The following is a 25,171-nucleotide window of genomic DNA, read 5'->3' as shown; positions in this document are numbered from 1 at the left end:
CAAAATCTTATTAGCTCTGAAGGGTGAGTATGTGTTTGCATGTGACCAGCATGCGTTTGGGCAAAGCCTGTGACTTGCAAGCGGTAATGGAAGTTTGCATTCACAATCAGTCATTTCCTATGTGAAAGGTCTGCTCTGAGTGTTGAAATGCACCACGAACTGGCAGCTTGCTGTCTCTATTTTTCAAGTATGAAACTGAAGCCTACAGAAATAGTGGGTTAGATCTGCACAGGTTTTTTCTTTTCCTTTAAATAACAACAGTAAAGTCTTTCTGTTCCAATTATTTTGTTCCAGTTTTGTTCCAATAGGGAAGCAGAGTTATCTAAGACCTTAGTGCATGCTTGATCCTTACTACCTCCCTTATAGTGGCTATAACATTGTTTGTAGGCTCTGTATGGAGTTTGTAGAAAGTTCCCCTTTGTTCTCCATGGTATCTGTCTTACGTTCTGGGCTCTCTCCAGCCTGGCCCTCCATCTCTGCTGTGCCCATTCAATTCCAGACCCAGCAGGGCCTTTTCTGGCATCTCTGGGGATATTACAAGACTAAGTGAGCAAAACGGTGTTTAAAAATGCATATTCTTGTGTCAGTGAGGAAAGGATTACACAAGTAGAATGCTTTAATTCCTCACCTAGCCTGTTTGATGTAGCCCATCTAATGCTACAGTATGAAGTAGCAGAGATTCCTGGGAAAGTAAGTGCTAAACAAAGGGTGTGTGGCTTTAAATTACTTGGTAGCAGTTATCTGTATGTTTGTGTCTGTATTTGCAACCCCCCAGATTAATTTTCTGCTTCGCCCCTTGACAGTGCCTGCCCTACTAACAGCTGCTTCATGCGTCTTCCTGTTCCTAATCATGTTACTCAACTCAAACCCACACAATTGTTAGAGGTGGGAAAAAAAAATCGTCTCAGTGGCATCCTTTGCCATTGGCATCTCTGCTTTTGGGCTGGCATGGTTTGTACGAGTCAACACTTGGCTTAACTGACGCATCTCTTGTCCTTTCTGACCCCATTGGCCCTCTCAGACTTTTGCTGCTCAAGACATGTTTTGTGTCACTGGTTGAGTGGTCTTAGATCGTGTACAGAGCTTGGTGCTTCAGCTGTTTTCTGCTCTTTGTGAAACCCGTTGCGTTGAAGGGCAGTACAGAAACTGCAGCATAATCCTCACAATCTGAGAGTTCTCAGGAGACCCTCTTTCTGGTTAAGGTCTTAATGGAAATTAACTTTTTAAAAGGTCACTGAGCACCCCCATGCATATATGTGTGGATTCTAAATATTGCTGTGGCATCTTCTATTGTTTTTTTTTAGGAAATCCTATTCCCGGGAGCATCAGCAAGCTTTTCAGAGACTTGAGTCCCTTCTCAAGAGGGAAAAGGATGATGAAAGATTGAAAATAGGAAAATCGTAAATACATCAGAAAGCATAACCCCATAGATCAGTTTGTTCATTCCCCTGCCAGCAAAGAAGCCTTCTGTCTGATCCCTTCTCCAGTCCCCTCTCCAGTTCTGCCCATGTGATGGGTTTCCCTTGCGTCCCTGCAGTGTTTATTCCACAGTCTTAACAGATCTGCCCGTTAGGAAATGTTTTCTGAGGTTTGATCTCAACTTTCCTTTGTTCTAGTTTATTCCGTAGCACCACGGCCCGTGCTTGAATTGATGGGACCTGGAACTGTGCCTGTTTTCACAGAAAAGTGCAGAGCAATAACGGACGAGATGACAAAGAAATTAAAGGAAGTAAATGTGAGTTTGCCAGAGGCCTCTGGTTTTGAGTATACTTTCTGTTATATTTGTCAGTAGGAAATCTCTGAAGTCCTTCACAAGTATTTGGAGCATTATTCAGCAGGTGCCAGGTATCCTGAGTCTTCCCCCATTGCCTCTGAGGCTCGCAGGCAATTTAAAGAGAAACTTCCAGAGGAGACAAATTTTGATGTCATGTCCAGAGGTAAAGGGAAGAGAATGGCTGCCCCTGAATATTGGACTGCAAGCCATCATTTCAGCATCTTCTGACCTTTCTAAATCCCCCTCAACTTCCAAAAGAATATGGTGCCCCCTAACTTACACCAGTCTTTTTCCTAAACCGATGGAGTAATCGGTAGGAAAGCTAGAGCAGTCACACAATGAATTAATCTGGGCCTATAAACACCAATGTTTCACAGGATCTCTCCTCCCGCCACTAAACCCCTGATGCTACTGGGGTGTGCAGAAAGATATGAGACAAGAAACAAAGCAGCCATGTCGCATAACAGCTACCGAAGATACCGGCGGCAAAAAAAGTGCCTCTTACCTGGTTTGCAGATGGGCAGGGTGTCTTGTTGGTGCTCCGTTCCAGCAATTTTGAAGAAAGAAAGGAAAGAAAGGGGAAAATGTTCTTTGGCGAGTGAGAAATGTGTCGATTTTGGAAGACGAGAGGGGAACGGGCAACACCATCCAGTGAGCTGTTTGGCATTCACTAACCTCCGTTTGCTGGTTTCTTTGAAATGTGACCTATTTCCTTGTTGCACAGGAAAGGAAAGAAGAGAAAATAAAAGCTGTGTAGCTCTGAAGAGTGAAAGAGCTCTGAGACCCTCTCAGTGCCAGGACATGGGTCTTCGATGGAAGAAAACAAATCAGAGACGGTGGTGAAGAGCTGTCGTTATTTAACTAAATGTGTTGGGGTGTTGCTTGGAGACCAAAACTCTCTTCTTGCCCATTGAAAGTGGGGAAATGAGCCTTTTTGCCCAAGTGTCTCTGTCGTGCCATGGTGTGTCCCTTGGAGGTCATAAGTAGGTAAGGAGAGCTCAGTTTCTTTGGATTTTCCGCATCCAGGCCAGAGACTACTGAGAAAGGCCCTCTGTGTGGGGCTGCTTTGGAGTGACGGTTTGTGATGGTCAAAACCGAGGCTCAGTAACCCAAGAAGCCTCTCCTAGCCTGTTTTTCCTGCTCTGTTTTCTGATTAGCGATTTGTAGTGCCGAAATGGCCATAAGACTAACAGCTGGGCTGGGAACCATCCAACACCAGTGCCACCAAACGCTGCTTATTTTCGGCAGGGTTTTCAGCTGCTCCTCAGGGGCATGTCTCCCTTTCCAGAAGAGAAAAGCGTGCGTGTTTTGTCACCAGCCGTGGTCAATGGCTCACTGCCACTCAACAACTCATGAGCCTGGAAGATAAAGGGTCAGCGTTCAGTGCCGCGGCTCTTGACTGATGACTCGGTGACTGGGTAGAAAGGCTACCGCGCCATGACTTCTTTCTGCTGAATGCAAAGAGGTGCCCCAACGAGATGGATGGGGAATCCTGAAGTTTCTCACCATTGCGGGCAGAAGACTGTACTAAAGAAGTTGGGACTATGGCCCTGATCGCGGCAGGCTGAGCTTGCTGATGTTCAGGACTGATTGGAATAAAAACATACAGTAATAGGGTTAAATATGCAAACCGCAAGCTATCCTTGAGCGTTGCTCAACTGTATGGCATTTCATTGCCAAATCCTGCTTGAGGAGCCCTTTGTTTGCATTTTGACATGGAGCTGTACATGATGTTTACTCAGAAATCCATATTAAAGATTTTTCCGAGGACAAGGTGAGATCCTGAGATAGAAGGCATAAGTCACTTAGGCAGTTTACAGTGGTGAAAATGCTGCATCCCAACACACCCAGCCTTGCAGTGCGAGGGGAGAGCTCTCAATCCTGAGCTCTCACCTGTCCTTTGCCCAAAATCCCCACAAAGTTTAGGCAATGTACAACAATCTTGATATTTGCTTTCCGGCAGCTGTGCTTTCACAGCTGGCAGTGGCTCTTTCAATCTAGAGTTACAAGTTTGGGAGACACCAACCCAATTTTATCTAACACCTGGGATTAATTAAACGGAGTTTTACTGTTGGGCAATTAGTTTGCATGTCTCTATGCCAGCGGAAAAACAAAAACATTTGTTTACAGCTGGTTTCACTTGCAGGTTCTCAACCTGCAGGATTTGGGCTACAAACAAAGCGGAGTAGTTTGTTTATTACAGCGGTAGATAAAAGACTGAATGGAGTGTTGTTGTGTTAGGTACTGTACAACCATCAAAAGGGCTAGTCTGTGGCTAAGTCGCTAGTCCCAACATGGACTTGGGGCCAGGCTGTGATGCAGAGCCAGAGCTGGGAACTTTGCCCAGGCCCTGTAGTTTAGGCGTAGCAAGAGAGAGTTTCTTTTATTTTTATTTTATGTACAAAATGGTCGTACAAAACTACCCCATCAGGCCTCAGCATCATTCCTTATGTGTTTCAGTGGCAACCAGGACAGAGTTTGCGGCCTTACAAGCCTTAAAATGAGCACTGGCCGCAGTGTCGTGGAAGCTGGTGCTGCAGCTGGGCATGCTGGATGCACTGGGGGCATTGTCCACCGTCACCACCACCATGAAGCGACAACACCAAGTTTGCCTGGAATTATTTGCTCTTTGTGCTTCCCCAGTGTTCCGTGCAGCATCCCTGTAGGGTTTCTACCAGCCTGGTGCTGAGCCTGGACCTTGCAGGATGCGGGCATGCAGCCTCTGCCGCGCGTAGCCACAGGAGGGTGCAGTGTCACCGGGCTGCTGAGCTTCAGGGACTGGGTCCCGGTGCTGTGCTGAGCACAGGGCTGCCCTCTGTCCCGGGAGCGAGCGAGGGCGCAGGGCAGCCGGAGGGAGAGGATTTCTAGTGTCTCCTGGAAATGCATCCTCATCTCCTCATCCTAGAAAGAGAGGAAACAACCAGTTGGCACTGTTTGATGTTGGAGGTGAATTGTAGTGGCCGTCAGTTGCCTGTGAAACCTTTTTCTTCAGGCAGGGTCCAATACCCTCTGCCTCTTCTATTTCTGATCCTCCCATTTTCTGGGCTGTTGTGTAGGTGATGGAGGCCTTGTCTTGGAAAGGTTTGTGCAGCTCCAAAGTGGCTCTATCACCCCCTCAGGGACAGGTCGAGACTGGAGTAAGACCTAGTTCTTCAGCTGAGGAGTTTGCACAGCGTGGTCCAAGCGTGAGAGGGTCCTCAAAGCAATACTGGTTTTGGGTCCCGTGCTGGGGCGGGGTTGGCCCCCACCACACAGATTGTGTGTCCTTGTATGCCAGGAGTCTCTAACACCGTATTTACTGTCCTGGAGGGACTGGCGACCCTGCACATCGGGGAAAAGCAGATTTCCCTGGGAACGGAGAGGGACAGACAGCCCAGAGCCGCTCGCTTCTGAGCAGGGAAGATGGGTGGCTGCAGCCTCCGTCCCTCTTCACTACGGACCCAGTGTGTTTGGAGACAAACTTCGGCAGACAGAAAGCCCCTGGCATGGCACAGGGCCATGCTTTGAGCAATTAGTTTTTCTCTGGCCAGAAGCGGCACCATTCAATTAAAGCCCAACTACTTTGTTTCGTTGCTTTTTTATGTATGTGCTTTGGGGGCTCAGACAATGGCGCGCACGGCCTGGGGAGGAAGGAAACCGCTCTTTCCACCCAGCCAGGGAACCGGCCAAAAATCCAGCCCAGCAATTGCAGTCCCTTTGAACTTGGTTTTTAAACAGAGAGCCAGGGCTTTCCAGTCTGAACGCCTGTAAGGAAGAGCGGCCCTTGCGCTGGCACTGGGATGCACCGGGGGCTGGGGCAGCACCAGGAGGGTGCTGGGGGCTGCGAACTCCCACCTTCGGGCATCTCCTTCTGGGAACATAGGATGCTTTCCCTTGTTTTCTCAGGGCTGTTAGGATGAGCACGCCTACCAGGCAATACTGAATACTTGGAGACCAGCGATAGCTCAGGAGGTCCCTCCCGGGCATCTCCTGCTCAGGTCAGGCTGCTGCTGCAGGGAGTGGGGTTTGGGGGGCTTCGATGAGGGTTTACACAAATTCATGGAAGAAAATGAATTGTGGCTGTTAGCTGCAAAGATAAAGCTTCTGGCTCAGGTTCGGCCCTGCACTTAGTTTACTGATAGCAGAGGAAGTAGGAAGATATTACAGCTTCTTGCTTTATTCCTAATCTATTTTCTTCGGCATCCCGAGGCCAGCACACGGTTGGGACATAGTGCTGGCCAGGCATTTGTGGCTTTTTCTTTCTCCGTTCCCATCTAATGGTCAGCTGGTTACAGAATTGTGCTGGGTCAGCCTGGATGGCACCCAGGACCATCGCCGGGAGCCCTGGCAGCTCGGGCCTGCCCCTAGGGCCGGATCCTGTGGATTTGGCAATGTCTGTGCCTGGAAGGGCCGCAGCAGGACACGCGCTCTGGAGGCTGTCCTGCAGACTTGGCCTCCACACCGCACTCCTCAGGCCCGCAAACCCTCCAGCCCTCTCCTAAAGCCCCCCTGGCACTCTGCTCCTTGGCAGAGGGGTCTCATGTTCAGGGAGCTTGGTCTAAAACCTAGCTTATATCTTCCCCTGGCCATTTTTCACTCCTTTTATACTAAAAGGCTCCTTGGAGGGTGGTTTTGGGGTCCCTCTGTCCCCATTGATGGGCATAGGTTGGAATTCTGCTGCCTGCTGCCGTCCTTTCCCTCTGTCCTTCCCCAGGACCCCCTCCGCATCCTGAGAAAAGCAGAGCATCCCATGGCAATTTGGAAGGGTCCGTTGTTATAATATTTGCAGAATCACCAGGTAATTCTCTCTTTACCAAGGCGCATATATTCAGCTTTCTAATCTCAAAGGCGACTTCAGAAAGAAGGAAATGAGCTCCTGCCCTTTATTGTTGCTTATTTTTTAATGTGACCTGGGAGGGCTTTGTTTTTAAACAAGCGATATTTGACTATTTGCAGTGTTTATTCTTTACTTTAGAAATGTATTGTCCTCTGTGGGACACTCCACAGTGGCAGCAGAACAAGAGAAATTATGGCATCCCGAGAGCCAGCAGGGCGAAAATGATGTAACTCGGGAGGGAAGGGACTTCTTAAAACATTAGCAAATTCTTGCGGGCTTTTTTTTAATTTTAAAGCCAATGCCTACCATTACTGTAGAGCACAGCTGCCTTCCTTAAAGCCATTTCATCAGCCATGCACTGGCTTTTTAAAAGCATTTTGAAAGCTATGGTTAAAATGAAGGATGGGAGTATTGTTCGTTGTTGGGTTAAAAAAAAACCCCACCACACAACCCAACAAAAAAATCCCTGCCTTGCTTTATCTGTTTTGTCTTCTGTCTGCCACCGTCAGCACGACCTCTTTGCTTTATCGCTTTTATTGGGATGTTTTATCAGCCCGGGAGCTGCCGGCATCGCCTGCGGGGCTGGCCGGGGGAGATCGCTGCCTGCTCCTTTGCAGAAAGGTTTCGCTGATTAGTTTTATACTGTTGCAGGCAAGACCTGCCTTCTGCACTGATGTCAGCAGTCAGGGCGGGACTTTTACAGCCTTGTGGGTTTGGGGATTTTTTTTTTTTTTTTTGGATAATCCTGGCAAAATTCCTGAGCAAAGATTTTTTTTTTCTTTCTTTTTTTTTTTTTTTTTTTTTTTGAGCAGCCCCTATACATGCTGCCTCCGAGCCGCTCTCTTATTACTGCTCACTTCCTGAAAGGAGACTTTTTAGCAAAGCCTCTAGCTCCAGCGCTGCCTGGGTCTGACAGAAGAAGGTTATTGAGGAAGGCGACATAAACCCTCAGCCTGGAAACTTTCTGACACGCACAGGACTGAGGGGGAGAGAGAAGCTTTTGGCTGCTGCTGGGAAAAAGAAAAAAAAAAAAAAAAAGAAAAAAGAAGCTCAAGGAATTAAAAGGGGAAAAAGAAGAAAGAAGGGAAAACACTAGAAAAGGTAAAACACTCTTTAAAATAATTTTTCCAGAGAAGACTCTTTGAGGTTGGAGTGGGGTGGTCTGGGGTGGAGGGAACGCAAATGTTCTTTGAAATCAGAACTGTCTCTCTGGAGAAGGAATGAGCCCGAAGAGCATTGCACGCTGGAAAAACATTTATGAGAATGAAAACCATGTTCACCCTTCTCCAACATTCAGAGTTTCCATAAAAATGCAGGGTTGTGTTTCAAAGTGTCTGCAGACAGCAGGAGTCAGGCATCTGCACTCGCGCGCTGTCTCCCTCGCCTCCCCCTATCCCCACACCACTCCACTTTTTTTTTTTCATTGCATTAAGCCATCTGATCGCATGTTTGCTGCTCTAAAATGTAATTCTCTTATGCAGAGCTGCCGTGGGCGAAACTCTCAATTACAGACAGCAACAGCTATAATCCCTGTTGCAGAATTATATGTTCCTTGCTGTCTTCGTTCCCGAGAATAAACACATTCTGCGCTCCCTCTCCCTCTTCCACTGTCTCTCTCCATCTTCAGGAGCTGCCAATGCCTCTTTCCCTCCTGTACGATGTGGTCAGAGGATTATACACTGTCTGCCCTGAAAAAGTTGCAATGTCATTAACTTCGTGTGCATCACCGGGCGTTTGGCCCCGTCGCACTAGGCATATATTTCTTTGCTTTGATTATATTTTAAAGGTTTTTTCAAAGAAAGATCAATCCCTCAGAACATGTTATTTTAAACTTCAAAGTAAATATTAGTGATGGTGAAATGCCAGAAGATTATCTCATTAGAGCTGAAGGAGCTGTGCTATAAATAGAAAGGAGTTTATAAAATAACCTTGGCAAATATCTTCCAGGGGGGAAGAATCAACCAAGAGGGAAGCATGGAGCCGCGCTGGTCAGAGTTGCGTGCCGGGGCAGGTACCCTGTTTCAGCGCCAGACACGGCTGTGCGGCAAAATTTAAAATTTCACTCAGAGGCTCATTTTTGGGGACTTTTCTGGTCAAGCCTACGCAGGGATGTAAACCTCAGGGGCATTCATTTTCCTGTTTCAGCCCCTGCCAATGCCCGCGTTGGCTGGAGATAGCTCAGCCACACCAGAGATCTGGTTCTTATTCTGTTCATTAATATTCCTGTTAGCAGAGCTCACGTGGTGACAGCGTGCGATCTAGTGCATGCCGGGTGAGGGCAGGAAGATTTTTGAAGCCTTTGTTCATTTCTGATCTCCCCCGTGCCGCGGATGGTAGTAAGGGATATGCTTTTTCGGCCGCCCAGGTAATTCCCCAGCCGGCGCAGGGGTGTTCCCTCTGCTCCGCTCGCCATAGCCTTGCCCGGACTAGTCTGAAATGCCTCTGTCAGTGAGGCTTCCTCCAGTTCTTGGGAGGTTGTTCCAGTGTCACAAAGTTTCTCCATATATGGAACATGCCGAGTGCTCTGTCTGGTTGCTCCATCCTCGGCTTCCCGTTGTTCCTGCTTTGCCCCCCGGCAGCACCCTCTCCTTCCCTTCTCCTCCTTAGATCCCGACAACCTCCAGCGCTTGTCGGTGCATCTCCACTTGCATTCCCCGAGCAGCTGCTTGTTGGGTGGAATGGGAAAGGTCCTGTCATCTCCTGTAAATCATACCTTTCCCAGATAAGGCTCGGGGGCTGAGCTGTTTCATTTGGCAGAGGAAGACCCCGATAAGCTGCGACTGAGTGAGCAGTCGATGGGGTGAAGTGTAGCCCTCGGGGAAGGTATTGCCTGCTCAACATAAACAGTGTCTGCTAGTCATGCGAAAGGCCTTTTAAGCGCCAACATGCAAACCTGTAACGTGAGAGGCCCTGTTATCGCTGATGGCTCCAGGCCACCCAGAACGGTTACAGGGAGGAGTAAGTGTGCTTATCATCTCTTGAAGCCCTGGTCCAGAGACAGCGTGGGCTCAGCTGCCCAGAGGAGCAGCTCCGTAGAGGGCTTCTCAGTGCAGGTTGCATCAGGCCCACCCAGGGGATGATTCTGTTCAAGTGCTTATCTAAAGCTTATCTGAAACCCCCAACTCCAAAAACTACTTTTCTTGCCAAGTTTCCAGCAATTAGTTCATTCTAAGCCAGAAACACTGCAGGATGTGTTTGTCACGTCCTGTCCTGCCTAGATCTCAAGTTAACACAAATGAACGTAAAACTAACAGAATTTGGACTAAATTTGTCAAGTTTTCAGAAACAACTCACTAGTGATGTGGATGATGTCAGCTCAGATGTGCTGAAGATATGCAAGTCAAAAAGATCTTTGCTTGGTCCCACCACCATAGGAAATGTTTGCAGGGCGAGTAGTTACAAACATTTCCTGGGAATCTGTGAGCAGGTCGGATCTCATGTGGCGATTGGGGAGTGAGAAACGTGGAAAACCACCAGCCTGGAGACAGACGCATTTTTCAACACTGAAGGAGGTTTTAAAGGGACACCATCAAAGTGAATTTTCGCATCTTGGTTACTGTGAGTGCCTTCAATTAAATCTGCAACCAATTCAAGGATTGGGAGATTCTCCACTGAGAAACTCTGCCAAACTATTTTGGCTCCATCTGACTTCAGCGGAGCAATGTCAGTGGCACGTGTTAACTGCAGGGTCTCCATCCGGCAGCTCCACTGCTGCTACTCTCCTGCCTTCTGCATTCTCCCAGGCTGGGAAAAGAATGCTCGGGGTCTGCCATGTCTGACTGTTCAGTGTCTTTACACTTCTGTTTGTCATCCCAACCCACTGTTAGTGCTCTTGGGTTTCCTACTCTTCCATTGTAGCTTAATTTTTAAAGGGAAAATGAGTTTAAATGCATCTATTCCTGTGCAGTTCTGCAAATCCTTCTGAGCTCAAACATTCATAAATGTTGATTCCAGCTGAGTGGAACTCGGTGAAATCGTGGCCTCCCACTGGGGGAGTTGTGCCACTGACCTCAGCAGGACCTCAGCAGGACCAAGGCTTCACCCTGAAGTGGCTTCGGTCAAAACCACAGCGCAAACGATGAGTTCAGTTGTATCGGGGTTAGTGGCTCTTCATTGCCTGGCCGTGAACGAAGGCAGCTCCTCTGCAACTGGGCACAGAGAAATGTACTCGGTGGCCTTTGGGCTGCAGCTTCCTCGTTAGGAAGCCACACGTGCTTGTGAGTCGGCGTATTTTCTGTTGCACCCTGCTATACCCCATCAAATCCAAACCATCTGGGGCATATGTTTCCCGGAACAGAGAACCTGCAGGGAGGGGAAAAGGGCCCGTAAACTCTCTGCGCAGCAGATCTCATGGAGCTCTCTTAAGGGAGCCGGAGCCTGGAAAAGATCTGCAGATCTTCCGGATGTGTAGGGGCTGGAGGGAGTCCGTAGCCTGATGCGGTCTGCAAGACTCCATCCCGCTGCAGAGCTCCCCTGGCACGTTCCTCTGTGGTAACGTGTCTTGGGGTCTGTGGGTGCTCGCTGTCACCGTCACGCTGCCCTGCAGGAAGGGGACCCCAGGGCGATGGCGTGGGGGGATCCCCATGCTCTTGCCCAGACTGCCTGCTTGCCTGTCGCCAAATCACTTCTCTGTTTGCGTTGGGGTGGCGTGCTGTGGAACAAAGCCGGTAGCGTACACCTGCTTGCAGGGAGACTTTGAAAGGCGAGGAGGCTACGGGGACGGGGTGTGGGAGAGAAGCAAGGCTGTGTGTTTGCCTTATCGTGCTCTCGGCGCCCTGGGAGGCCGGGTGCTGCGTGCACATCGGCAGAGGGGGAGTCTCGGTCCCGCGGCACTGGAAGCACACAGCCAAGCAGGCAGCGAGGCGGGTAGAGCAGATCAGGATGAGCCACCTCTCCGGCCAGCCAGGGCTCCTCGCTCTTTCTCTGTGTCACTGTGATGCAGCCGCTTCTCTGAAAGGACAACGTGGTCCAAACTCACTTTGCTGCTTTAGGGTCCTGCTCCACAGCAACCCGCCTTTCCTCCACGCCACTTCTGTATGTCACTCCCTGAGACAACCCGGGTTTTGTGATCCAAACCTGATCTAATGTCAACATTAACCCTGTTCTGAGAGTGGAGTGGGACCAGAGATCCCCTTGAGTACAACCTCGGGTAATCTTTGGTTCAGTCTGACAGGACCAAACCAGCAATGGGTGCTGGAGACGGGCAACACTGTGGGTCCCCTCCCCTGTGCTATCGCCAAGTGCAGCGTTGGGCACTGCAGTGCCATGGGGATGCTGTGCCGTGGTGGCAGTGGTAGAAGGAGCTCTGTGCTCGCTGCAGGTCCCACGGTGCTTCTCACAGCCCTTCTGGGTAACAGAAGTCACCTCAGATGTTCCCCTTGGGAAGCTGGGTGGGTCTCTCTAGCTTGAGCGTAGGAGGCTGTGCTGTGCCGGGGATGCAGGCGGTGTGGCAGGCGATGAGAGGGGCTGTGATGGGGCTCTGCCCTCTGGTATAGCACTTCAGTCTGACGGCCAGACACATCTATGTTGGAGGGTCCCAGCACAGCTACAGCACTACGGATGTGTGGGGTCTGGCCCTGCCCTAAGGCCACATTGACAAAGGAGTCAAATTTAGGGTACCACACGTGGTGTGTGAGCTTGTGACAGGTCTTTATAAGGTATAACTGTATAAAATGTGCTACTGCCTGAACTGGGACAAACAGCACGTCCCTGTCTCAGGCCAGATCCCTCCTGGAGGGAGGCGGTGACGGTAATGCAGGTGAGTGGAGGTCAGTGTTGGCACAGGGGGTGTTTGTCTTTATGCAACCCCAGGGCTCCGTGCCTTGCGTTGCTGTGTTGTGTAAGCACAAAGACTGCTGAAGGGCTGATGCCGGAGCCAGCTCTGCCGGGATGCAGATGGCTGCGCCGGGCTGTTGCGGTGGCTGCGTCGGCATCTGCTCCCCTGCCTGCTCAGACGTGCAAGTGCTCCCGGCCTTTCTGAGTGCCTGGGGCTGTTCCCTGCATCCCCAGCACAGCGGAGCCATGTTGCTTGCTCCATGCTGGTGCAGAGGGAGCTGCTTGTGTGGAGCAGGATCCCAGGAGATCTGGATTCTCTCCTGGCTGCGCTGAACCCTGCAGAGGGACAGGGTGGTTTTATGAAGGCAGTCACGCAGACATGGAGATGCCAGGTATAAAACCAGCATTCATGCATGGCATACCCAGAGGTATCGGCGGTGCATTATGGCATGCAGAGGGGCGTGGGTACCGAATGCGGACGTGCCTGCAGGTAGCGTGTATCCTTGTGCAGATAGCGTGTATCCTCATGCACAGCCACACACAAACAACTGCAGTTGTGGTCTGTATGCACGTGGATGACATGTGCATACTGACATGCATGGTGCACGTGTGTAGCTGGCAGGGGCACTGTATGGTAAGGCAAGATGCGCTTTATTTTAATGACTGCTCGCTCCTCTTTTTAATTCTGCTGTTTTGTGCATGGCTGAAGCCAGCAAGGAGAGTGGTGGCAGGGGGCCAGCAAGTCTGGGTCACATGGAGCGGCTCCAAACTATTGCATAAGTCGCGTCTGAAAGTGGACCTGCTTGGTGGAGTCATCTCCTTAAAGCAAAAGAAGTCCGAGGCTGGGAGTATTGGGTTGCTCGCTAACCACCCTACCTCTGGCTGAAGTGGACTGGTCTAACAGCTAGATTTGGGCTCAGCCCTGGGGCTCGCGCTGCCCCGTGCTGAACACCCCTCCCTGGTGATGATACGAGCTGGCTCTTCTCTCGTGCTTTCCTGTTGAGGACCTCCGAGCATTTTACCACACTTGGAGAAGCGCAATGACCCCGGCTTTCCAGATAGGGCCAGATCCTTATGTAACAGAGAGATAGTATTTCCAGAAAGCAAAGCAGTCGGTGTCAGAGCGAGGTCGGTGCTCCCGGCTCTCCACTCGCATGCCCTCTCTTCCTCATGGGTTCCTTTTGCCCCTTTTTGCTGGTGAAATTAAAAGATCCGGCTGGATTTTACAGAGGAGCAAGGGAGTAATTCAGTCCTTTTCTCACTGCGATTGCACTGAATAAACTCGACTGTAAAACAATTCTTGTGTTTTTTAAAAAAAAAAAAAATAAAAATACTCCCACACAGTACTGGAGTGAGCCCAAACCCCTGTGAAGCTTGCTCGTACAAAGGGATGGAGGGTGTGCCCGGCTGGAGCACAGCAGGGCCCGGCGTGGAGCGCGGCAGCGAGCCTGCAGGAGGGAGATGGAGCTGCAAAGGCAGCGAGGGTGTTCCCCCGCTCACCCGGGCCGGTAGCAGGGTGACGGCAGGGTGACGGAGACCCACGCTCAGCCCCCTCGCCTCTCGGGTTCAGGCTGGCAGCATCACTCTGGATTTCCCATGTTGCTGGTGAGAGCCTTTGGACAGGGTCAGATCTTATTTTAACAGTGTGAAAACAGCATCTCTCCTCCGGGCAAACTCTAAATTTGACCCCACAGTCGCCGGGATGGGTGGCAGCAAAGGAAGGCGCTTAGGGCGAGATGAGACAGCCCTTACAAGTGGGCTGCAGCGAGTGTTGTAGATGCCCTCTCAGCCCGGTGGTTGCCAGCGAGAAAGGGAAAGGCAAAAGCCCCTGTCCTTACTCCAGTGGGGGCTTGACAACAGGAGCGACCAGAGGGATGGCGAGGGTATCCTAAAGGGTTGCTGTAGAGTAGTGTAGGCAGCAACCATCCCATGGCTGGAGGCTGTTGTTTTCTGGTGAACAGTGATAACTACGTGTTTCTAATTCTTTGCTCGCCGTGCCCCCAGAGAGGCCAGGCTTGGAGCAGCAAAGCAGATTAAGGTTCAAGCTCTTGTTTTCGTTTCTGCAGACCTGGGACTTTAACCCGTTTTTCGCATTCTGCGGCCGACGCTCCTAGCAGTGAGCTGCTGGTTAGTTAATGCTGATTTTTCTGTTTTTTAACCCATAAGGCTACCCTAGAGCTGAGAAATGACTTCCCAGTGGAAGTCCTGTCATGCTGGCAGGATGACTGCAAAAAGACTTCTGCCATCTGCAACTCAGCATGTTTTCAACTTAGCGGGCCAGCCAAATATTTTGTCAGGAATATCAGGACGGTCTCTTGCCGAAAGCCGGGGAGGTCTCGGGTCGCTTTGCATCCACCCGCGCGCTCACCACCCGCCTGGCCTCTCACCCCCTGCCGCAGGAGGTGCACCGTGGCTTGGGGGGGAGCAGCGTTGTTTGCTCTGTCCTCAGGAATGTGCAGGAACCTGCTGGGAGCTGGGGTGGTGACGGAGCACGCATGAAACGCCCGGGGGAGCGCAGCGGGCCAGCAGCCCTCCTGGCCGGCAGCAAGCACACAGCCGCTTTGGCAACCCAGCGCCCGGAGGGGGGGACCTGCCTATTGCCGTGCCCCGGGGTGTGCAGAGTCGAGGCGGTGAGAAGGAGCGAGGTAGAAATGGTGAGAAATTATTTGGGAGCAGTTGCAAGAAAAGGAGGCAGGAGCGGCGTTGGTGGCTTTCCTCGTCCCCTGCTGCCCTTCCTTTCCCCTCCTTATACTGCCAATGGTGAGGAGAGGCCAGAGGTGCTGGTGGAGATGGAAGAGCTGGCGGTATGGAGAGTGGCTGGGTGCAGTGGGGGGAGAGCAAGATGTCCTCTTTGGCCATGAACTGCAAACGGGCTCTGTCCATGCCCGGCTGTAAGGGCTGAGCTCTGATTTCTTGCTATGGTAGTGACTGGCCAACATTGCCTGCTCCTCTGACCTGGACCAAGAAGCCTGCTAAATTAGGCGTGCAGATCGGCTGCATGGAAGTGGATGTTTGATGGGCTTGGTTGAAAGTGCAAGAAAAACGACTTATTTTCCTTCACGACTCTGGTTTTGGTATGTGCGGTTTTTTATATCTGGTAGGAGCCATCTGACTGTGTGTTTTCTTATGCCAAAAAGGCTGGCCTGGGTCACCGGGGGTGGCTTTCTGCTAGCTGCCTTCAGATATGTGCTGGAGACCTTGGTGCCAGCGGTGGCCACTGGCACATGCCGCTCTCTGGGAGGCTGAGCCCACAAAGGTGCCATTGAATTGTCTCTGGAGACCCGGGCAGGGCTGCCTTTGGCCGCTGCCTGTCAGAACTCACCAGGGCTTTTACTTTTAAGACATTCCAGTCCCCATTTAAACAATTTCCTCACCCCTTGCACTTTTTGTGAGCCCTCCTATGCGCTCACTCTCGCAGGGAGGTGGAGATGGGGCTGGTGGTCGGGGTGTCCCCTCACTCTGACCCCAACGGTGCTCAGCTCTGCGGGTCAGGCGGGGACAGGCACAGGGTGGTTTTCTGAGCTGAGTGGAGCAGTGTGTGCTGAAACTGGGACAGTCCCTGGAGACCATGCAGAGGAGTTATCCTTCTGCCTTGCAGTAGTATTTGGGAAGTAGATTTCAGCCAAGTGCTTACAGCCAAAACGTGAGCCTCCATGAAGCAGCGACAGCAGGTGAGAAGGGGGCTGTTTTTTTCAGAAAACATGGTGAATTTAGGATCACCATCCATGAGCTACAGGCACTGCGAGGTTTGCTGGGTGGCCACGGTGGAGGTGTGATAACAGGCAGGAGGTAAAAGCCCTCTGCGCAGAGCAGGGGATCCGTGCGGGTGGTGGGCAAGCATCTGGCGATGCTGCTGCCAAGTGCCTCTCCGTAGCACTGGCACGGCCATGAGCCACACATCCCAGTGCCCCGAGGTCCCCACTGTATTTACCTTGGTTTCTAAAGAAAATAAGGCCCATGGCGCAAGCCGTGTGTTTGCAGCTCTTCCTCCCTGTGATAACTGTTGAACTGGTAGGACAATTTCAAGTGGAGTGGATGGAGGAGCAGAAATCTCTACAGTGCTGTGTTTGCAGGGGCTCAGCACGACAGCCGCAGAGCTGTCCTTCCCGTTGGCAGGGTCAGGGGGGAGCCGGGGCCGAAGCTGGCCAAGCTGTGGGACATGACATCGCGATAGTCCCGGCGTGGTTAGGAAGTGCCGGTACCCCATTTTACAGAAGAAAGAAGAAATAACCCCGAGGGCCGGTGGCTTTCATTCATTCGTTAATGCCGTTGCTGATAGCACAGCCCAGAGCCGCTCTTTGGGGTGAAGCGGTGCGGCCATGGGGTGCTGCTCGCGCTGCACATCGGGAAGATGTCGGTGGAAGGGCCAGGGGCTGTGGGGGGTGCACTGCAAGTATTTCCTCTCACTGGGGAAAGCTGGAAGCAGAAATCTGTGTTTGTATTTATTTCTCTCTCAAAAAAAAAAAAAAAAAAAGGGAAAAGGACACCTGAGCTCATAATTTGCAAAAGTTGGATGAGAAACCTGGAAGCTGCCGGGCCCTGCATCTTTAAAAGCAGTTAAATTCCTCTTCTCTGCACTAGGAGGCACCTTGAACCTTCCTCTTGGCCCCGAGCAGAGCCCATCTGCTTCCTATTACCTTCCCATAAAGCTGCCTCCCCGGCCAAAAAGCCGGGCTTTCAGGGAATTCTGTCTGCAGCCCCGATGTTGAAATTAGTAACAGTTGTCATCTGTTTTTCTTTTTTCTCTTCTCTTTTTGCTTTATTCCAGCTTGAATTTTAAACCCCCTCCCCAGCTCCCCCCCTTTCTCGTGTGTTTTTGGGGTGGGAAGAGGCGACCTCGAAGCCACCACCAGCTCCGGTGGCGTCGTCCCCTGCTCCCCTCGTCCCCACCGCCGCCTCCTCGCGCGGGCGGCCCGGCCCGGCCCATGGGTTCACGCGGCGAAAGCCACCTTGGCGCGGGGAGCGGGGAGCGTCAGCCGCTCGCAGGGCGCCTGCCAAGGACAACGAATTCCTCGGGAAGGAGCAAATCGGAACCGGCCCAAGCGAGGGAGGCACGAGACCGAAGAGGTCACCCCGTGCCTCTCCGCGGCCCCTCCGTCCCAGCCCGCGAGACCCCGGCGTCCCACCGCCCCCCGTGCGGGCCTGGGCTCCTCGGGCTTCTCCGTGGCCGCCGCTCGCTGCTGCTCGGAAAGCAAAATCTGAAAAGTGAGGTTATGGAAAACTTTATACGTATTGAAGCAGCCGCGGAGCCCGTGCTCCTCCAGCCCTCTCCTCCTTGTTACAGGTCCTTCTCTTGCAGGAGACGGCCTCGTCGGGGTCTCGGAAGCGAAGTGCCGCTGGGAAGGGGCCATGTTTTCCTTGCTGTGTGCGGGGAGGAATCGAAGCCGGGCCCTTCCCCCAGCCCAGCTTACGGGAATTTTGCAGCTGTAATTCCTGACTTGTGCTGTTCCAGATGTGCCTCCTTCCCCCGAGGTCGGGGCTTGCGGGGTCTCGGCGCCTGCAGCTCCCTCCCGGCCCCTGCTGCGGTGGATGCTGAGGAGCCGGGACTGAAGGGGAAGTGCAGAAGGGAGATGAGGGCACCAGGTACGACTGCCACAGCTCAGGGTCGCAGAGAGGCGGAGGAAGGATGGGAAATAACAACAGCCTTGAGGAAGCGGGTTCAACAGCTGGAAGACAAGAAAAATTAGTAGTGCGAAGCCCAGGAGAAAATATACTTCAGCTGAGCGGCTTTCTGTCCGCAGACCTTGGAGCTGTGACAGGATTTAAAAGCTGGAATCTTGAGCTTTAATAGATGCTGAAAAATGCTGACTTAGGAGAGGGCCGCAGCACGCCCGGCTTTCGTTTCTCCTTCTCCCTTTTCCCGTTCACTTCCCGCAGCCCTACGGGGAGCGGGTGCAGGAGCAGCTTGCAGCATCCACGGCACATTGCTGTGGCCGTGGCTCTGCCCTCTCTGCGCCGCAGGCCGGGGAGCGATGCTACAGAGCATGCTGTCACCAGGTGGACATGGCCTCGTGGACCCACGGTGCTGTTCTCAGCATCCTTGTGTCGTGGTGAAAGAGGGCAGAAGAATCCCTGCCCAACCCTCTTGCCTCCGCTTACCTGCTTCCCTTTACCTGTCATGGGTGAGCGGAGCAGCCCGAGATGAGATTTAGACAGTTTTTCCCCCATCAGGCAGTTTATTCTCGCGGTTGGTGATGGTGTGCGCAGTCTTCGAGGCTGCCATCGTGGGTGTTGTGTCCGGGCTTTGCAGAAGACAACCTGGCAAGCGGCACCAGATGTGACTGGGGAGAGCGGCCTGAGGCCTCACTGATGGTCTCAGGCCATTTTTAAGTGTAAATAAGCAGTTAAAAATCTTAACATTTAAAATATGGAACTCCAAATTGTGATTTAAAGACACATGATTAATCCTCCCAGCATTTCTGTCTAGTAGGGAAAAATCATTAACTTATTTAGATTAATTATTGGGGCAGGAATCATCTCTCTGATTTCTTCTTGTACTTCACCTATGTAGTCTCTGGCATGTGATGGGTGTTAGTCCAAGCCCCCGCAGCACAAATAACATTAACTGCATGGTAAAGATGGGAAAACAGAAGTAGAAATAAATAGCAGACTGCCCTGAGGGCACCAGTCGAAGGGGAGCGTGGCAGACCCTGGGAGGAACCGGGCTCTCCTGCCCCGCGCTCCAGCCTTGAGTTAATCTTTACTAAACACACAAGAGCAGAAAGAGGCAAGGTGTAATGACATTATTCCAAATGTTTCCTTGTTGGGATGAGCACCACACACATGCCATGGCTATTGACACCTTTGGGAAGAGCACCGTCCTCCGTTCTCCAGCCGAGCCTCCCCTTCCCAGCAGCTCAGGAGCATCTCTCCGGCTGTTCCCCGCTGGGCTCCAGCACCGTCTGCTGCGCAAGTCATGGCTGCATAACGGGTCTGAAGTCAGACTTCAGTATGTATTTATCTGTTGCCTTTGCAGGAACGTTTGCGTTCTGCTGCGGGGCTGCTCTGGAGCAGAGCATCGCTCTTCAGATATTTGGGATTCTCCAGGCGGTAGTTAGGTATGTGCCATACTCATGGCATACGTCATCTAATCGCTGGATAGAAACAAAAACCACAGGCTTTATGCAACACTCCAGCACTATGTGAGTTTGTATAATTGCCTCAGACTGAGTGGAAATTATCTACAAGCCAAAAATCTTTCACTGAAGCAATTAGCAAATCATTTTAAATAACAAATACAATTGGAATCTCACGATACGTTTGTGGATAGAGCTGAGGGTAAGGGTGAGTTCACTGAATGGCTCCTTTGTTTTCAGTCACTTTTTTAGGTTTAGCAACACACTCCAAGAGCAAGTCCTCTTCTCTCGGTGCAGTGACAGTCATTAAAGTGTATTTTAAAGCCAGGGAGAGTGGGGTAGAGAGGATTTCTAGGTTGCAGCTCACTACTACCCTGCTACTGCTTTTATTTCGTGCTCTCCTTTGAGAGATCAGGTAACTGCGACTCTTCGATCTGCACTCCCTCGTGGGTGTTGCCACAGGACAAAGGGTTCCCATTTATTCTGAACTCCTTTTCTTGGGTATAGGGTATATACCAGCCCTTTGGTGCTCTGTCAGAGCAGTGCGGGGGCTGTGCTGGGAGCAGAGTTCGTCCCTGGGAGAGCACCTGGGTGTGCAGTGTCCCCATAGCAGAGTACCGTGGCTTTCCAGTGCTGTTAACTGATGTGGTTAATTGCATTTGCATTCGCTTCCCATCCTTTTCTCCCCTTTTTCTTTCTTCCCATCTCGCTCTTCCCTTCTTTAAGATCGGCCTTTCCTCATTCACCCTGCACGCCTTTTTCTCCCTCGTGTCCTTCCCCATCCTTTGTTTCCCCTCTGCTCGTCTCTCCCGTTCACTCCTCCCCACCCTCTCCTTCGCAGGGGCAATGCCACCGAGAGCCTGTGCTTGGAATTAGCCCATGCTGACCCCGCTGCGCTGGCCCGGGCACAGTGCGCTGCAAAGACACCATTGGCCTCGCTGCTTTGGGGAGAGCACGGAGCGGCCGAGGATGCCTGCGGAGGGACCGAGGACTCCTGTCTCTACATAAGCGGTGGCCGAGGGAGAGACATGTTGGGACAGCGCCCTTTCAGCTGCCACAATACTCCCTGCACTGAGACAAACATCGCTAACCATGGCAATAGCTTGGAGGCTTCTCACGTGGACTGTCATCTTCACTGCGGCTGTGTGCAACTTTCCCGGTTACACGTTCCAGTCACAAGGTAGGGATCGCCACGGGGAGGGGAGCTGGATCCAGCCACCTCTGCTGGCAGGAACCCTAATGCTGGTCCCTGGGGAGGTATTAGGGTAACGTGCTGGGAGGAGACACCCCGAACTCTGCTCTGCTTGCTGTACCGCAGCAGAGCTCCTCCTGCTGAATTTGCAGGTGTTTTCCATTGACCTCCAAGGAAAGGATGTGTTTTGCTCTTGGATGTTACGTTCCTTGACTTTTTGCAGGATTCAGAGCAGTAGGGGCTGTGTAAGATGAGGTCCACGTACAGGCTTAGAAAGCGAAGGGGATGTGGTAGCAATAGAGGAAGCTCCCCTTCCACTCGGGTGGAGCGGCGCATCCTCGGATGAATAGAGGCTTTGTTACGAGGATGGTTGTGTGTGTGCAGCCAGCCGGTGCGCTTGCGAGCAGTCCTCCGCGTGTGCAGGGATGGAGGTCTCTGCTGGAGCATACAAATACAGCTGAGGCTGGACAGATGTGTGCTGCTGGAGGAGCAGTTTTGGTTTGTACACATGTTTCTGTAAGTGCTACCATTAGTAAATGCTCAAACCTGAGCATTTTGTACGTCTGTGTGTTTCTAATGGTCTTGTGTTTAAATACAGAGCCACAAATGCAAATGATTGCAAGGAAAGCAGAATGTGTGTCTCTTGTACATATATTTGTGCCTTTGTGCATGATTTTATTCCAGGTTAGGAGTGAAGGGACTGGAAAGTGAGGTGGGCTGCCTGGTACCCAGCCTAGAGTACAAATCCAGCACAGGCAGGTAACACAGGGTAGTTAAATTGCTTAATACTAATTTGCTTTTGTCACCGTTTCTTAAGAGGCAATATGAACGCACCCGTCAGGTGCCAGAGGTAAGAAGGGCGAGCTCCGAAGTTAGACATTTATCTGTGCAAGGTGTTAAAATCTCAGCAGCGTACTTGCACAGCCGTGATCCTGACATACCCCGTGTGCCCAGATCAACTGCAGCGGGGCCAAAGTCAGTGATGTACCCGGGCTGTAGAGCAGTGCGACGCCATCGGGCTGTAGTTACGATGGCTGTGGGTTGTCTTGTGAAGCAGAACTGAAAAGAGGAACAAAGGCAACCGAAAGCCACAGCGCCGTCCTGGGTCTGAGCACCATCTTGTCGCTAAACGTGGGGCACCGCCGTACTGCAGCCTGCGCTGGGTGAAGGGAGAGGCAGGCAGACACGGAGCTGCGTGCCGTGCAGGCGCTGTGCAACGTGCAACGTTACACAGGCAGATTTTCTTGAATCTGAAACAAACACGGTTTCTGGTCCTTTTCGCCAAAGCCTCTGGCAATGCCTGGGGTGACTGTTCTGGGCCTCCCGCGTCCATCAGTTCACACCTCCCTCCATCTGCAGCACCGCGTTCGCAGCGCAGCGACGCTCTGATGAGGCTTTCGCTGCCAGATCGCCTCCATCCTGACTCACAGCAGCTCAGATCCTCCCTCGCTCACGAGTCCCCACGCCGTTTGCTAATACACCTCGGTCTAAACCTGAAGCCTCACCAAAATTACAGTTAATGCATTTGTGCCCTCCTACATACTGACTTCCTCTGAGCAGCTCTGGGGGATGAGTCTCAGCCCGTGATGATGCTGGGAGCATGGTGCCGTGGGAGCACCAAGCCGGGGATTGCAGCCTCTCCCCGGCCCAGTCCCTGTCCAGTCCCCAGGGTCAGGCTGCCCCATGGGCCCCTCTTGCTGTCAGAGCACTTTTTTAGGCTCCCTGTATCCGGAACGATTGGCGTCAGGCTATTGATGTTACTCAACACTTCTTTTCACCACGCTGCTGAGATAGTAAGTACATAATCCTCACAACACCCTTTCAAGAGGGTGAAATGCTGTTATCTCCTCGTAGCAGTTGGAGGCACGGAGAATAAAGGCCAGTGTTTTCAACAAGACGCTGATTTTGACCAAGTGACTTGCTCCAGTTAGCAGTGGCGCAGGTTTGACGTGCCCCGTGTGCACGACTCCAGATGAGTATTTGGTTTATGCAGAAAAAAGATTAAGGTATTATAGTCATAAGCTGTAATTATCTTGGTGGGAAATAGCAGCCCAGCGTTGAAGTCCTCTCCACGCCAGCAGAGATGTAACAAGATTCAGATGTAACGCGTACACGCAGGCTGCAGTTTCTAACAGTGCATTAAAAAGCAGCTGAAACAATTAAGCAAGGACTCAGCGCCATTGCTGAATGGGTTTTAATCAAAAGGAAATTTTCTGCTCTAGTTTAAATATAGTAATAGATTAGACATTCTCTGTTTTATAGAATGTTAGGTGAGACTAATCTCACTGCTCCTGTCTCACGTGTAAACCAGTGGACCCTTGGAGGATGTAGTGAGATTGCTGCAATGCCAGGACAGGGTGAAGCCGTGGGATCCCATAGTGTTTTCCACAGCCATCTCTTAGGAATTGTGTCTGGGCTGCAGCTGGGGCTCCTCTTTGCTCCGGTGACAAGACCAGAGCAAACATCTGCTTCTTTTTTATCCGTTAAGCAGCTCCATAATGAGAGAGGCGATGGTGAGCATGCAAGGAGGGAACAAAATCCTCCTTCCTCCACTTTCACCTTCCCTCTCCTCTTTTTGTTCAGCTTAGCCCTCTACCCCCCCTTTCCCTTCCTCTGCCATCCCTGCAGATGTGTGCTCCCATCCCACCAAAAATGGGGTGGTGAGGTACCTTCCCCCACACCCCATCCTTCCTGCTTCCCAGCTTTCTCCCTTGCCCCCTCCTGGGAGATTTGTGGTCCTTCAGCGGTGCCCAGTGTCCAGCAGAGCCGTGGGCAGGTTTTCCTGGAGAAAGGCTTTTTATAGCATTTCTTCCGAAGCAGTTTGACAGCTCTCTGCAAACACCAGGGCGCTTATCACCGGCGCAAACCCTTCTGATACAGTGGGCGCAGTACTGCAGGTTTCAGGCCAAGATCTATTTATACAGTGTGAAGTGGCTGAGAGGGCAGAGGGAACATGATGGCTTTTCTGGAAGGAAGGAAGGAAGGAAGGACGGAAGGGCCAAACAGTGTTGCTCTTGCTGTTGGGAGCTCCTAGTATGGTCTGTAATATGGAGAGCATGACCAAGGCAGAGATGAGGGGACATCTGTGATGTTGGGTGGAATACACAGGGTTAGGGAGTAAAAGAAGTCCTAATCACTTAAAGCCTAATCTAATCTCTCATATTTTTAGAGGAGAGGAAGGAGCCAGCTGTAACACTGGATGAGGACATTGGCTTCTTCCTTGTGTTGAAAGTCTCTGTTATTTTTTTCTCGTTTGTGGCATCCTCACTCTAAAGCATCACTTCCTAAAACATGCATGTGATGCAGGGCTCTGCTCTTAGATCTTTCTTCCTCTGTGCCTCAGTTTCCAGAGTGACATTCCTGAGAGGAGGCATGATGACCGGCACTACAGCAAGAGCAGGTTCTCACACACCCCCAGGCTCTGGACCTGTTTTTTTCCTCCTGGATGTACCTTGCAGGTCAGGATAGAGACCACAGCCCAGGGTCCCAGGCCCTTTCTAGCCACTGCGGGCGCAAACCTCCTTCCGAGTCACTGTTTTGCAAGCCCATGTGGACTGCAGAGAGGGAAAAAGAAAAACAAGACACTTCCGATAGCAAATTTTTCCAAGCCTGAGATCATTGGTTAAGTGCAAATAGTTGCTCTTGTTTGCCTGGCTGCATCACACGCAAGGCACTGTGATGCAGGAGAAGCTGGAGCACAGGAAGTTAAAAAACTAATAATTATTTCTGGCTTGTCGAGGCAAGGGAGAGGTGCCAGAAGTGCTTATGGTTTGGAAGGATGGGAGCTAACCCCTAAACCCAGCTGGTGGGAAGGACTGTCCCATTACCGGTGGCCAAGGAAACCACTCAGTCAGGCTCCCACACTGGAAAACACACTAGAGGAAAAGGAAACTTTCCAGTGCTGCCATGTGGTAAGAGAGTAATTTGGAGTCCAAATTTATGATGGCTGGGAAGGCTTTGAAGATGGGTGCTGTGGAGCCAGGCGAAATGCAGCCACCCTGGAGCAGCCTGGCCTCTCCCGTTTGCTTAGGAAACAGCTACAAATAGGATGCAAAAAGCACAGTAAGAATATTCCAGAGTGAAAAGAGGACAAATCCTCTCCCGCTCCATGAGCAAACCTCCAGCCGTGAAGGGTTCAGAAGAACAGACTGTGATGGGGGGAGCTATCCTCTCCGGTGCATGATTTTTTACATCTTCCAGTGAAGGCTCTGGTACTGAGAGCTGTCAGAGACAGCTGGACCTCCAGTCAGATCCAGTCTGGCAGTCCCTGTGGCATTTTGCTTGGAAAATGAGAAATTTCTGTAGAGGTTGCAGAGTGCCAATTTCTTTGACAGCCAAAAGTGTTGCGTTACCGTGTGAGTGCAGGCAGACGTTTTGGGCAGTGACCTTGTCAGAGCACATTTCCTAAGTGGTACGAGACAGGCTCAAACACTCGAGTTCCCCAAGAGAAGGTGCTAAGCCAGGCGGGTACAATATAGAGCACCAAACTGGTGAGCTGGGAAGGCAGGATGGTGTCACAGATAGAGACCTGGCTGGGG

At 51.5% G+C, this 25,171-nt stretch overlaps 1 protein-coding gene across 1 annotated transcript in view; it reads left to right on the top strand.

Annotated features, from left to right (window-relative positions):
- Positions 1-7,452: 7,452 nt before the first annotated feature.
- The window catches only part of ADAMTS10 (ADAM metallopeptidase with thrombospondin type 1 motif 10), a gene marked incomplete at its 3' end in the record, with an annotated part of 56,744 nt that continues 39,025 nt past the window's right edge, over positions 7,453-25,171 (top strand). The window contains exons 1-2 of the mRNA XM_082495317.1: positions 7,453-7,691; positions 20,283-20,621. Coding sequence (XP_082351443.1) covers positions 20,534-20,621 — 88 coding nt within the window. The 5' untranslated portion in view covers positions 7,453-7,691; positions 20,283-20,533. The remainder of the gene's footprint in view (positions 7,692-20,282; positions 20,622-25,171) is intronic.

The sequence above is a fragment of the Vanellus vanellus genome, assembly GCF_965231255.1.
Source record: "Vanellus vanellus genome assembly, chromosome: 25".
In the NCBI taxonomy this organism is placed as follows: Eukaryota; Metazoa; Chordata; class Aves; order Charadriiformes; family Charadriidae; genus Vanellus; species Vanellus vanellus.
Note: the sequence above shows the minus strand (reverse complement) of the source record. Positions and strands in the feature narration are given on the sequence as shown.